The 13,339-nt window shown below is 39.2% G+C and overlaps 1 protein-coding gene across 9 annotated transcripts in view; it reads left to right on the forward strand.

Moving 5' to 3' along the window:
• birc6 (baculoviral IAP repeat containing 6) overlaps positions 1–13,339 on the forward strand; it is a 231,075-nt gene that overhangs the window by 80,590 nt on the left and 137,146 nt on the right. For 8 of the 9 annotated variants that reach the window (XM_048536940.2, XM_048536945.2, XM_048536946.2 and 5 more), the window contains exons 22-28: positions 480–613; positions 3,858–3,992; positions 7,437–7,624; positions 7,969–8,286; positions 9,848–9,947; positions 10,667–10,881; positions 12,648–12,856. In XM_048536940.2, coding sequence (XP_048392897.1) covers positions 480–613; positions 3,858–3,992; positions 7,437–7,624; positions 7,969–8,286; positions 9,848–9,947; positions 10,667–10,881; positions 12,648–12,856 — 1,299 coding nt within the window. The remainder of the gene's footprint in view (positions 1–479; positions 614–3,857; positions 3,993–7,436; positions 7,625–7,968; positions 8,287–9,847; positions 9,948–10,666; positions 10,882–12,647; positions 12,857–13,339) is intronic. The other variant, XM_059648683.1, reaches the window with a different exon arrangement.

Here is a 13,339-nt window from a genome sequence, read left to right on the forward strand (position 1 = left end):
CAAATCACCACTGGCTTCGTATTGGGCAGTTATGGATAAGCAACTTTCCCCAAAATAATATTTTTAAAAATTGAGGAGGAAGTAAAACTGGCTTTCAAGTAATATTCTGGATTTTTTCAAAGCATTTTAAAATGTGTTTTAGGATTAGCTTTGGTAAACTTGAAATTATTACTATAATATATTTTTGATCTTCTGCCTAGCCTGTGTTTTTTTTAGAGCTCTTATTTTTCATGGAATTTTTTGTGTTTTTATAAGTTTAATTAACAATTGTCATTTATTTAGAATTACCTGATGTATAATAGCTGAAACTTTCAACTTTTTACATATTCAGCATCGTGAGGCTATGAACAGCTTCAGCAGCATGCCTTTTTTTCTAGCAATTTGCTTTTTAATCACTAATTTTGGTAGATATTTCTGTTTTCATTTTCTTTCCCTTCTAGTTTATCATATTTGGTACTCATGTGGTTTTGAATTTTCAGATATGGTTTGTACAGCTCACCCTTTGATCCAGTTCTGTTCGATTTAGAGATGGGTGGTTCATCCTGCAAAAATGCCTATAATAGCAGCACGTGTGTGCAATCTGATGAAATAGATCTTTCTGATGTACTATCAGGTAAGAGTTCAAATTATGTTGTCTGCTGAAGCCAATAAATTTGAATCCAGTGGAAACACTCGTCCTGAATTGTGCTGATTAGTCATTTCCCGAATCATTTTTTAATCTGGATAAAGCTGATGTTGTCTTGAAGTTGTGATGTTTGAGGAAAGAGATGAGCACAATAATATCTTGTTTACTGATATAAAATGCATGTGGAGATGTACAGGCAAGCTTCAGTTCACTACACTCTTCTGTCAGCCTGCTTACCTGATGGAATTGAGACCAAATACACACTCTGATTTATTTGGTGATGATTGTGAACCCGTGAAATTGACGGGAAGGTAAAGATCAGCTGGCCTATTGAGGCTTTCCCACATGATGATGATGGTCTCTCCATTCTGCGTGGGCCAGGAAGAAAATCAAATTGTCCAATCTTTATTCGGTGAATAATTGGATGTAATCAATGCCAATGCATTTGCTGTCCAAACTGATCACCATAAGTAAGCTTCTTGTGCATGTGCTTTGCAAAACAGTTCTGAGTGATGTTATGAATGAAGTTGATATTTACTAAATGAAAAAAAATATGTGCAGGGGTGACCTGTACCTGTCCATAGAAAGTGACCTGTACCTGCTTACATCAAAGCGGCCCATGTTTGAAACAGACAAAATCTTCAACAAGATTAACACAAAATGGAATAGCCTACTCTAACATTTAAGTGAAACAAAATGGTACCTTTTGAACAAGGCTAGTCCAAGGTCAGTAAAAGAGCCTTATCACCAACCATCCGAGACAGTTTTGATAAGAGAATGCCTAAAAACAGACAATTTATTAATCCTAGACTCATAAGTGAAAGCAAATGAATAACACCAGGTGTGAGTCTCAGCTCATGAACCAGCCAGATTAATTCCCTAAGCAGCTGCAATGATAACAGCTGAAGTTATTTCGTAGTAAGTGGTTGTTTCTTTGAAGTTACTGACAATATTAAGAAATAGATTCTAGTTAAAGATTCTTCAGATAATTATAGAAGTAGTTTTCAACATAAAGGATTGATATATATTTTACCAAAGTTCCCTGCTGTTTCCTTGGGGCAGCACAGTGGCACAATGGTTAACACTGCAGCCTCACAGCGCCAGGAACCTGGATTCAATTGCACCCTCGGACAACTGTCTGTCTGGAGTTTGCACATTCTCTCCATATCTGCGTGTGATTTCATTGGGTATTCCAGTTTCCTCCCACAGTCCAAAGATGTGCAGGCTAGGTGGATTGGCCATGGTAAATTCCCCTAGTGTTCAGGGATGTATAGGTTAGGTGGGTTATGGGGGTTGGGCCTAGGTGGGATTCTGTGGGGGTCAGTTAGACTTGTTTCCACACTGTAGAGATTCTATGATCTGTAATATAAGCATTAGAGGAAAAAAAATTAAACTTGGATGTTAAAGTTAATTAGCCTTAGAAAACGCCTTATCTTATGCCCTGGGCAAGATAGATTGTTCACAACCCATTAATTACAAAGCTAACAGTATAAGTAGCAGTACCACTTTACATTTTATAACTAACTTTGTAATCGAAATTAGCCTTATAGCAGTTATTTAAAACTAACCGTCTTTTGTATTTTGACATGTATAATTAGGACAGTGGGAAATATCAGAGGAGTAACTGAATTTGATAAAGGTAGCACATTGGAATACAATGAATAACAGAATTCAAACTGTCCTTAAAGATAAACAATGCTAAGACAGATTCAAACGAGTATAGCCAGTTACTTCTGAATGTGATGAATAGGATGCATAGAAAGATCCCAAGGCCTAGAGATTACAATGCCTGGTAAATGCCATAAGATAATGAATGCTAGGGCTATCCATAGGAATACCCCTCATCGAATAGGGTTTCCATGGGATTGGGTGTATGGATTAAGGGGGAAGGACAGTGAAAGCGCTGTATTTGATTATTGAAACAGAAAATTTATAAAATGCTGTATTTCGCTGTAAAGTAGTGTGTGTCATTGAGCTCACTTCTAATCTGAGCGAAAGAGTAATGGAGTAATTGAGTTCTCACGTCAAGGCCAGATTCAGGGAAGATACTTTAGCCCTCTCCCTGCATTAGCAATTTTTGCTTGAATAAACATCTTCCACTTGCCTGAACTCTGCCTGCCTCCTCAGTCTTTGTCCCCAGTCGAAGGCTACGCTTCTACAATGTGGATGCTGGAAATCGAGCAGAAACAGAAATTGTTGGAAGAGCTCAGCAAGACTGGCATCATCAGGACCTGAAACATTAACTCTCCTTTGTCTCCACACATGCTGCCAGACTTGCTGAGTTTTTCCCAGCAATTTTTGCTTTCGTTGTTGATATTTACAATTGGTAGTTTAAAGAAAACTTACAGATGAGTTTTTTGTTTATAGTACAACCTGCTAACTTAAGATTTTTTATTTAGCCTTCTGTGGTTTATTGCCACCTTAATATGATCCTGTTGCTGCTTTCCTAATCCAGCCAAGTAAGTTAGTGCTGCAGCATTCAGGAGGACTTTCTCATAGCACCTGAATAGTGATTTACTTGTTGTTCCAAAAGCATCAGTGGCATGTATGTCAGTTTATCTATGATGCAGGCTTGCTGGCTGTAGGAGATCAGAATGGAGTTTCTGTATTATGTGGTGTACAAACAGAGCAGATTCATAGTATCAGCATCGCAAGTACTTTACAGAAATGCTTCAACCTGTAATTTTGTGATATCTTTCTATAATTTGTGTGATCCTTAGTTGTTCATGCATAACATCAATCATTTTGCATAACTCATGTTAGTTACATTCAGCAAATTACCAACAACATCATGCATCTAGTCTCACGTTGAGATAATTTTGTAGATGGAAAGGATAAATTCTGTAATTTTAAACCATCAACTTGTCTATATAGATTCAAAAGATGGCTAAAGTTTACTGACATGTCACTTTTAAGTTCTGCTCCATTCAGTGAATTTCGTATTGAAATTTCCATGTCTATGCACCGTTTAGAAATTGAACCTGACTTTGTAGAGGTTAAGCTTTGATTTCAAGTTCTGAGACTATTTATTTGATTAATGGAAATGCCAGTTTTTCTTCTTGAAGCTATAGTTATCATTTCATACTGTAAAACCTTCTAGTCATACTAGATATTCTGGTTTTGAATGTTTCGGAACTGGCGTTACACCTTTTCCAAATCTTTCCTTTTTGGCTCTTATATGTGTATTAAATGTTAGGAAAATACCTGATTGTAAATATATGTTGTTCTGCAGGGAATGGAAAGATGAGCAATTGTGCTGCAGCAGAAGGCAGTTTCACAGCTCTTACTGGGCTCCTGGAAGTGGAACCTCTGCACTTCAGTTGCATTTCAACGAGTGATGGCACAAGAGTGGAGAGAGATGATGCAAGTAAGTTGAGAAATTCTAAATGATGAAGAGGTAATGCTCTTTTCTATGGAACCTGACCCCCTATTCCATGCGACCAAATGTCCTGGATTCAGCTCACCATGCTGCCAAATGGAAATCGCCAAAATGCATATGTAGTTGCTAACTGTTACCTTCCCATGTAGCGTATAGTCATACAGACCCGACTTGTCCATGCCTAATAGGTTTCCCAAGCTGGACTAGTTATCCCATACTCCTCTAAACCTTTCCTGTTCATGTTCCTGTCTAAATGTCGTTTTTGTTGTAACTGTAACTGCCTCCATCACTTCCTTTGGCAGCTCATTCCATGTATGCACCACTCTCTGAAACTGTTGCTGTCAGATGCCTTCTAAATCTTTCCCCACTCAACTTAATGTTAAGCCTCCTAGTTTTGAGCTCCTCTACCTTAAGGAAAAGACCTTTGCTATTCATCTTATCTGTGCCTGTTAGGATTTTATACACCTGTATATGGTCATCCCTCAACCACCTCCTTTGGCCACTAATTTGGAAAAAAGTGCCTGGCTGTCCAGCCTCTCCTTATAACTCCCAGTCCCAGTAACATCCTTGTAAATCTTAACTGCATCCTTTCTAATGTAATTACATCTTTACTTCTTAAGGGCAACCAAGACTATATGCAGTACTCCAAAGGTGGCTTCACCAATGTCCAGTGCAGCTGCAAGACGATGCCCTAACTCCTGTATGGAAATCGGACCAATGGGGCAAATATGCCAAATGCCTTCCCTGTTTGCCTGTGTTGCCATTTTCAAGGAACTATGTACTTGAGCCCCTAGGTCTCTGTTCGACGTACTCCCTGGAACTCTATTATTAATTGTATTAGTCCTGCCCTTGTTTATCTCACCAAAATGCAACACCTTGCATTTATCTAAATTAAGCTTCATCTGCCACTCCTTGGCCCATTAGCCCAGCTGATCAAGGTCCTGTTGTATTCACAGATTACCTCCTTCCCTGTCCATCATGCCACCAATTTTGATGTCATCCGCAAACTTATTATCCATGCTTCCTTTAATATTGAAATCCTTTATATAAATGAAAGCAACAGTGGACCCAGTACTGTGGAACACCACTGGTTACAGACCTCCAGTCCAAAAAACGACTGTCTACCACCTTCCTCTGTCTCCTGTGTTCAAGTCAATTTTGTATCCAATTGGCAAGCTCCCCTTCGATCCCATGTGATCTAATTTTACTAACCAATCAACCATATGGAACTTTGGCAAAGGCCTTGCTCAAGTCCATGTAGACAACGTCTGCTGTTTTGCCTTCATCTATCCTCTTGGTTACATCTTCAAAAAAAACTCAGTCAAGTTTGTGAGACACTATTTTCCACAAACCAGGCCATGCCGACTATCCCTAATTGGTAAACCCTGTCTGTCAGAATCTTCTCCAACAACTTAGCCTTTGCTGATATCAAACTCAGTGGTCTGTAGTTCCCTGGCTTTTCCTTGCAGCCTTCCTTAAATAAAGGCAGAAACCAGTCCTCTGCACCTTACCTGTTGCTGTAAATGATGTGGATATCTCTGCCAGGGGCCCGACAGTTTCTTCCCTAACTTCCTACAATGTCCTCATACATAATCAGATACATGGATTTATTTAACTTGATGCATTTTAAGACCTCCAGCACCACGCCTTTTGTAATGTAGACTGTTTTCAAGACATTAATATTTATTTGTCCCAAATTCCCTAACTTCGATGTCTTTCTCCACAGTAAATACTGACGCAAAATATTTTAGTAACTCACCTGTCTCATGTGGTTCCACACATACATGGCTTTGTTGATCTTTAAGGAGCCCTGTTTTCTCCCTATTAGCCCTTGCCCGTAGTATACTTCTAGAATCTCTGTAGATTCTCTTTAACCTTATCTGCTAAACTATCTCGTATCTCCTTTTTGCTGTGCTGACTTCCCTCTTAAGTATCCCTCTACTCCCCTACACTCCTTAAGACCTGGCCCTGGCTGTCAATACCTGAGGTATAGTGTCATAGTCATTACGGATGTACAGTATGGAAACAGACCCTTTGGTCCATTTCATCCATATTAATCAGGCATCCTAAATTAATCTGGTCCCATTTGCCAGCATTTGGCCGATATCTCTCTCAAACCCTGGATAATAAAATGTGAGGCTGGATGAACACGGCAGGCCAAGCAGCATCTCAGGAGCACAAAAGCTGACGTTTCGGGCCTAGACCCTTCTTCAGACCCTTCATTAGCTCTGATGAAGTGTCTAGGCCCGAAACGTCAGCTCTTGTGCTCCTGAGATGCTGCTTGGCCTGCTGTGTTCATCCAGCCTCACATTTTATTATCTTGGATTCTCCACCATTTGCAGTTCCCATTATCTCTCCCTCAAACCCTTCCTGTTTATGTACCAACCCAGATGCCTTTTAAACGTTGTAATTGTGCAAGCCTTCACCGTTTTCTCTGGCAGTTTGTCTTTTTTTTTTGACCAGAACCTCAATATCTCTAGTCATCCGATGTTACCTATGCCAACAGCATTGCCCTTCACTCTGACAAGAACATACTGTCTCTCAACATTCGTTATCTCATTTTTGAAAACCTCCCACTTGCCAGCCATTCCTTTACCTGCAAACAGCCAACCCCAATCAACTTTTGAAAGTCCATGTCAAATGCTGTCAAAATTAGCTTTGTTCCCATTTAGAACTGTAACCTCTATACAAGGCCTATCCTTATCCATAACTGTTTTGAAACTAAGAGAATCATGGTCAGTGGTTCCAAAGTGCTCACCTGCAAACACCTAGTTTACTTGCCCTGCCTTTTTTCCCATGAGAAGGTAGAGTTTGCTCCTTTTCGAATAAGTACGTTTACATATTGATAAAGAAAATTTTCTTGAATGCATTTCACAAATTTCTACCATCCAAGCCCTTAACACTATGACAGCCCCAGTCTATGTTTGGACAGTTACAAACCCCTACTGTGTAACTCTGTTATTCTCAGATAGGAGATCTCCCTACATATTTGCTTCTCTGTTTCCCATTGACTGTTGGGCCAATAGTGCATTCCCATCAAGGTGATCATCCCCTTCTTATTATCAGTTCCATCCATATTGCTTCACTAGTTAAATTTAACTGAAATGTATGTGGATGTAAATGGTCTCTGTTGAGCTAAGTGGCCATGTAGTTGACAGAATTGGATTGCTTTTTTAATATTCAATGATGAAGAAAATGTGTAGTGGACCGCAGTATCCTAGTTGTTGCCAGCAGTTCATTTAAGCAGGACCCTAAATCAAACACACAGTGCTGGAGAAATTCAGCAGGTCTGGCATCATCCCTAGAGTGACATTGAGTTAGCATTTTCAATCTGTTTTTACTCATCTTTTGAAACATAATTTGTATTTTGATTTGTAAGAAAAATAATTATTAAAAATTAACTGCAGATGTTTCTGTTTTTCTGTTGTTTAGTGACTGGCTTTGGGCTTACAACAGCAGTAGGTGGGCTTACAACTGGCACAGTAGGAGAAGCCTCAACGGCCCTGAGTTCAGCAGCTCAAGTTGCCCTTCAGTCCCTCTCTCATGCAATGGCCTCAGCAGAGCAGCAGCTACAGGTTCTGCAGGAGAAGCAACAGCAGTTGCTAAAACTTCAGCAGCAGGTAAGTGGTGCTATTTTAATTGTATTTGTTGATTATGGAAGCCGTTCTTAAAATTTTGCCACAATTTTACCTTATCTTCCTTTTTATGTAAGGCATGTTTTATTCTTTATAATCAATCATAGGTTTAGTGACATTCTGATGCACAAATGAAATGAGTAGTTTTGTATTACTGTTGATCATGGGGAACCCTAGTGTGACTATAGATGATAACAGAGGTAGTTTCTTCTCACAAACTCAGATTCGAGAAACCAAATCTCATTCTTTGCGCTTTTTTCTAACTTATAATTGGTGACCCACTGCAATAAAGTAGTTTAATGGACTACTCTTTTTCTTAAATATAACAGAAGGCCAAGCTGGAAGCCAAGTTGCATCAGACTACGGCAGCAGCAGTAGCAGCGTCAGCACCTGGAGTCGGACCTATTCACAACTCTGTGCCTTCTAGTGCCTCCACAGCACCTGGCTTTTTCATACACCCAGCCGATGTCATTCCACCCACTCCAAAAACAACACCATTGTTCATGACTCCGCCATTAACACCTCCCAATGAAGCAGTTTCTGCAGCAATCAGTGCAGAGTTAGCCCAGCTCTTTCCTGGCTCAGTTATTGATCCTCATCCTGTCACTGTGGCCATTCACTCAAAAAATACCAACAAGTCCAAAACGGTATGTTTGGGAGTATCCCACTAACGTATGTATTTTTCAAATTCCTGTGCATATTTAAATATATTGGTTTTTAAAATCTGTTAAATATCAATTGTGCACAATTCCAATTAACCTTTTTTAAAAACTGACTGCCTTTTGCAATTAGTTGAATTAACTCACTGATTAGATTTAACATGGATTTTTGCAAGGCATTTCAAGATGTTTTGCGGGAACCTTGTAATAAGTGCTGTGTAGCATCATAGCTAGAAATGTTTTGGGTGAGAAACAAATGATTAGTGTTTGCAAGTGTTAACTTCAGATGGCGAATAGTAACAAATGGTGTATCTCTGTAGCAGGTGCTAGACTCACTTTGTTCATGTTGATTTAAATTTTGTATTTGGATTTAGGCAGACCAATATGACGATTTGCTGACTAATCTAATATAATGGATTTTAGAAGAAAAATTTGAAGTAAAGAAATTTATGGAAGGATGCGACTTTACCCATCATGTCAGTGCCAGCTGTGAAGTAGTCATTACGCTTAATTCCATGTTCCTTAAACCACGAGGAAATGGGCTTTCTTATCTACTTGGTGGAAATCCTTATGATTTTATATGTTTCCACTAGGCAAGTGTTCGGCCCCTGCTGTTCCACATCCCAGCTGATTGAAGCTTTCCTCATAAATGAAATTTTCCAGTTCAGACAATATTCTCGTAAAATTATTTGCACTGTTTCTGGTGCAGTCACATATTCTGTATTATACATTGGATAGAAATCTGGCTGTTGCCTAGGAATGCAAATTTATCTGTGAATGGTTTAGATGAGCAGTATGCTCTACCCAAAGGTGTGCCTTTAGTTCATTGCTGCTATAGCCTGAGCTGTTTTTTTCTTGTCAATTTTTGTCAGTAGTAGTTTGCTGCTGCTCCCTTAAGGGCAGTGTGAAAGACTCTGGTCCTGTGTTTACCTTGGTTGGATGGGAATTGAACCCAAGATGTTGGCATTGACCTGAACCACATGCTAAAAAACTGAGCTGATTGCCTCTTTTTTGAATCCTGTTGGACTTCCAATTTATAATTCAGAGACATGTGTGCAATTTGAAAAGGCCTGTAGCATTTTGGGTTTTATAAGTAGGAATATACAGTAGTGAGTAAACAAGAAATTTAAACAATACACAATCAGGCTTCAGTTAGTGTACTGTGTATAATTTTTAGGTTGTCCAATGTAGAAAAAGCACTTTCTTATGCGACAGCTCTTCAGCAGTGTGGAAGTGCCACTTGTGACGTTTGTCACTTTGCAATGAATAAACGAAAGGTTAATTTGTGAATTGTAATGTACTGAATGTGCAAATTGTGCATAATTCTTTACTTCCACATTTTGTATGCGTAATGCATGAAATTATACTACTCAGTGGGCAAGCATAATTAATTCTTGTCTTGATTGACCTTTTGCTGCCAGAAATATTTTTGGGGTTTGCATGTTGCCTTTGTAAATGAAGCAGAAGTGAATGTGCTGGATTTTTTGCATTATTTAATTTAATTTATCAATTTTTGGATGTTAATGCAATAATTTTTTTTATCTTTCAGAGTTCTCTGGGAACTGGTCTCGCTCTAGCAATTTCTCATGCTTCTCACCTACTTCAGCCTCCACCACATCAATCTATTATCATTGAACGCATGCATTCAGGTAGATAAACCTTTTGTTATAATTGTTGTATTGCAGTAGTCTGGAGCTGTATAAAGCATTGACTTTTATCAGCTGTTTTCGTCTTCCCTGTGTGTATTTACTCTTGTTTTTTCCAAGTGCCCGATGTCTTGTTGCTTCATGAAAATGGCCGTTTTTGTGAGAATGAAACAGACAATGTAGGCAGGCTGTTTGATTTTGAAGTGCCTCGCTGCTAAACTCGACAACATCATTACCTCAAGGGTATTAGCATTCCTTTCCAACAGGAATTCAAAAACTGATTGTTAGAAATATGAATTCTGAGCTATTTTTTCCTCTCTGGCCAGAGATAGCAAAATTGACTGTCATGCTCTGCTAGCTATCTTGGTTGAAATCTGTTACTGGACTTTCCTGCTTTTGCAACGGAAGTATTTGCTACCTTTAGCAGTTAAATTATTAGTGCCCTACTTAAAAATTTAAAATCATGATGAAAGAGAGAGAGCATTGAGAGAAAGATATGAAAGCAAGTGGAGTAATTTTAATGACAGTGCAACTTTAATAGATTGGCTGTTCTGCACATTTCCAAGATGCTGTAATCTGCTACATAATCTTGTCACCCATTCAACAAAATATTAATTGTACCCATACTAATAATTAAACCTTATTGTCCTACATATCCTTAGAATGTTTGTCATTTTGTAACCAAAACGTTTGCTTTGTTTAAATTTATTTTTCTGATTTAGGGGCTCGACGGTTTGTGACGCTGGACTTTGGGAGACCAATACTCTTAACTGATATATTGATTCCAACCTGTGGTGATTTGGCATCTTTATCAATTGACATTTGGACTCTGGGAGAAGAAGTGGATGGAAGACGTCTAGTGGTGGCGACAGATATTAGTACACACTCACTGATTCTTCATGATTTACTGCCTCCACCTGTTTGCAGGTTCATGAAGGTATGTACCTTGTTAAACTACATGAAAACAACAAATACACTTAACAAAAACAAACCCAAAGAACTATGGAGATATAGGAAATGTAGGTGCTGGAGAACCTGAGATAACAAGGTGTAGAGCTGAATGAACACAGCAGGCCAGGCAGCATCAGAGGAGAAGGAAGGCAATGTGGACTTCACAAGCTTCAAAATCTCCCCTGCCCCTACCGCATACCAAACCCAGCCCAGCTTGTCCCTGCCTGCCTAACCTGTCCTCCTTCTCAACTATCCCCTCCTCCCACCTCAAGCTGCACCCACATCTCCTACCTACTAATGTCATTCCACCCCCTTGACCTGTCCATACTCCCTGGACTGACCTATCTCCTCCCTAACTCCCCACCTACACTCACCTTTACTGGCTGTATCCCCGCCTCTCTGACCTGTCTGTCTCCTCTCTACCTATCTTCTCCTCTATCCATCGTCTATCCCCCTCCCTATTTATTTCAGAACCCCTTCCCCTCCCCCATTTCTGAAGAAGGGTCTAGGCTTGAAACATCAACCTTCCTGCTCCTCTGCTGCCTGGCCTGCTGTGTTCATCCAGCTGTACACCTTGTTATCTTTGCCAAAGAACTATGGATGCTGGAATCAGAAACAAAAACAGAAATTGCTGGAAAAGCTCAGTAGATCTAACAGTATCTGTGGAGAGAGGGCAGCTTTGGGTCCAATATCCCTCCTTCAGAGCAATATGAATGTACGTGGTACCTTTTTAAGTGAAATAAATATTTCGATGTGCCTCCCAAAAATGTGCTCTGACAAACTGGTACTCTTCAAAAGGAATAATTACAATAATTAAAACCTCTGTAGAGGAGATTGGTTTTGGGTAGAATCTTTAGAGAAGGAAAAATGGATGCAACAGTTTAGGAAGGGAAATTTCTGAGCACAGAAAGCTGAAGACAACTTGGAGGATCAAATTAATTTCAGCATGTGAGTGATCCAAGTTCTTGGGAAAGACTGATGAAAGTTCTGGAAATGGGATGGGGTGGGGCTGTGAAACGATTTTTGAACACTTATGATGAGAATTTTAAATTGTGATGCCTGGCAAAACCAGGTTTTAATATTGCTTAAAAACATAGACTTCTATTCAGCCATCACTTCTATGTGGGGTAGGAGAGTTTGGCAAGTTGAAGTTGATTGAGTGGTAACCTGTAATGAGAGCATTACAGTGGTTGAATCCAGAGGTTAGAGGCCTGGGTGAGGGTTTCAGTAGAAAAAGGGTTGTAATAGGGGTGAAAAAGGATAAGTTGTGTGTATGAATGTGGACAGCTTTTGAGAAGATTGAGGTCTGACTCTCTATTTAGAGTAAAACGAGGTTCCAATGTCCACAAAAATCTTTTTTTAACTTGGGGAACACGGTGTGAATAGTGCTCAGGATACCATGAGTGTTACAGGACCAAAGATGATGAGAACTTTCGATTTGAGATAAATTGATGACAGAGCAATTGTTTGGAGTTTTGAATATTTCCTTTTCACATGCAATCTATGTGAGTTAAAGTATTTTTATATATAAAATAGAAAGAAAATGTTGGAGAAACACAGCTGGTCTGTAGAGAGACAAACAGTTAACGTTTTGAGATCAGTTCTTAAGAGTCATATTGGACCTAATGTTAACTGTTTCTCTCTCCACAGGTGCTGCCAGGCCTCCTGAGTTCTTCCAGTATTTAAAGCATTTTGCTCTTACTTAAATTCTTTATTACTTTTTTAAACCAAATCTTCCCATTTGCTTTGCAGATTACAGTGATTGGGCGTTATGGAAGCACAAATGCAAGAGCTAAAATACCACTGGGTCTGTATTATGGGCACACTTACATCTTACCTTGGGAAAGTGAAATCAAGTTGATTCATGACCCTCTAAAAGGTGAAAGTGATTCTGCAAGCCAGCCAGAAATGGAACAGCAATTAACAATGATGGTAGCTCTTCAAGAAGATATACAGTGCAGGTTAGTTTATTCATTTTAGTAGGCGCAAGTAAAGTCTGTCGTTTTGTTTCCATATCGATCTTTTGCAAATGATTTGTGCTGGGGCATGCATCTGTTCTTGCTAGTGACCTTATAGTTTCCCATTGAAGGACCACTCATAATGAACCACGTTTGGGTTTAATCATGAGATATGGAGTATCCCAACCATGTTTGCTGTCTTTGCAAATTGTTTTCACAAGGTGATTTGATCGGCATCAATTGCATTATAATGATCTGGAGCAGAAAACCTAATTGCTTCACCATTTCTTAGCTTACAGAATATTTCTTCTTGATCCTAGCTACAACTAGCAAACCTTATTATGATAGAAACAAATTGTAAACAGCATTTGAAAAATTGTAAAATTAATTTTGTCAATGCTTTCTGATTGAAAGTGAGGTTCAACTACAAACCGAGTTTGAACAGAATTAGAGCTGCGAGAAGATGATTTCAACTCCTTGGAGGAA

The sequence above is a fragment of the Stegostoma tigrinum genome, chromosome 9 (genome assembly GCF_030684315.1).
Source record: "Stegostoma tigrinum isolate sSteTig4 chromosome 9, sSteTig4.hap1, whole genome shotgun sequence".
In the NCBI taxonomy this organism is placed as follows: domain Eukaryota; kingdom Metazoa; phylum Chordata; class Chondrichthyes; order Orectolobiformes; family Stegostomatidae; genus Stegostoma; species Stegostoma tigrinum.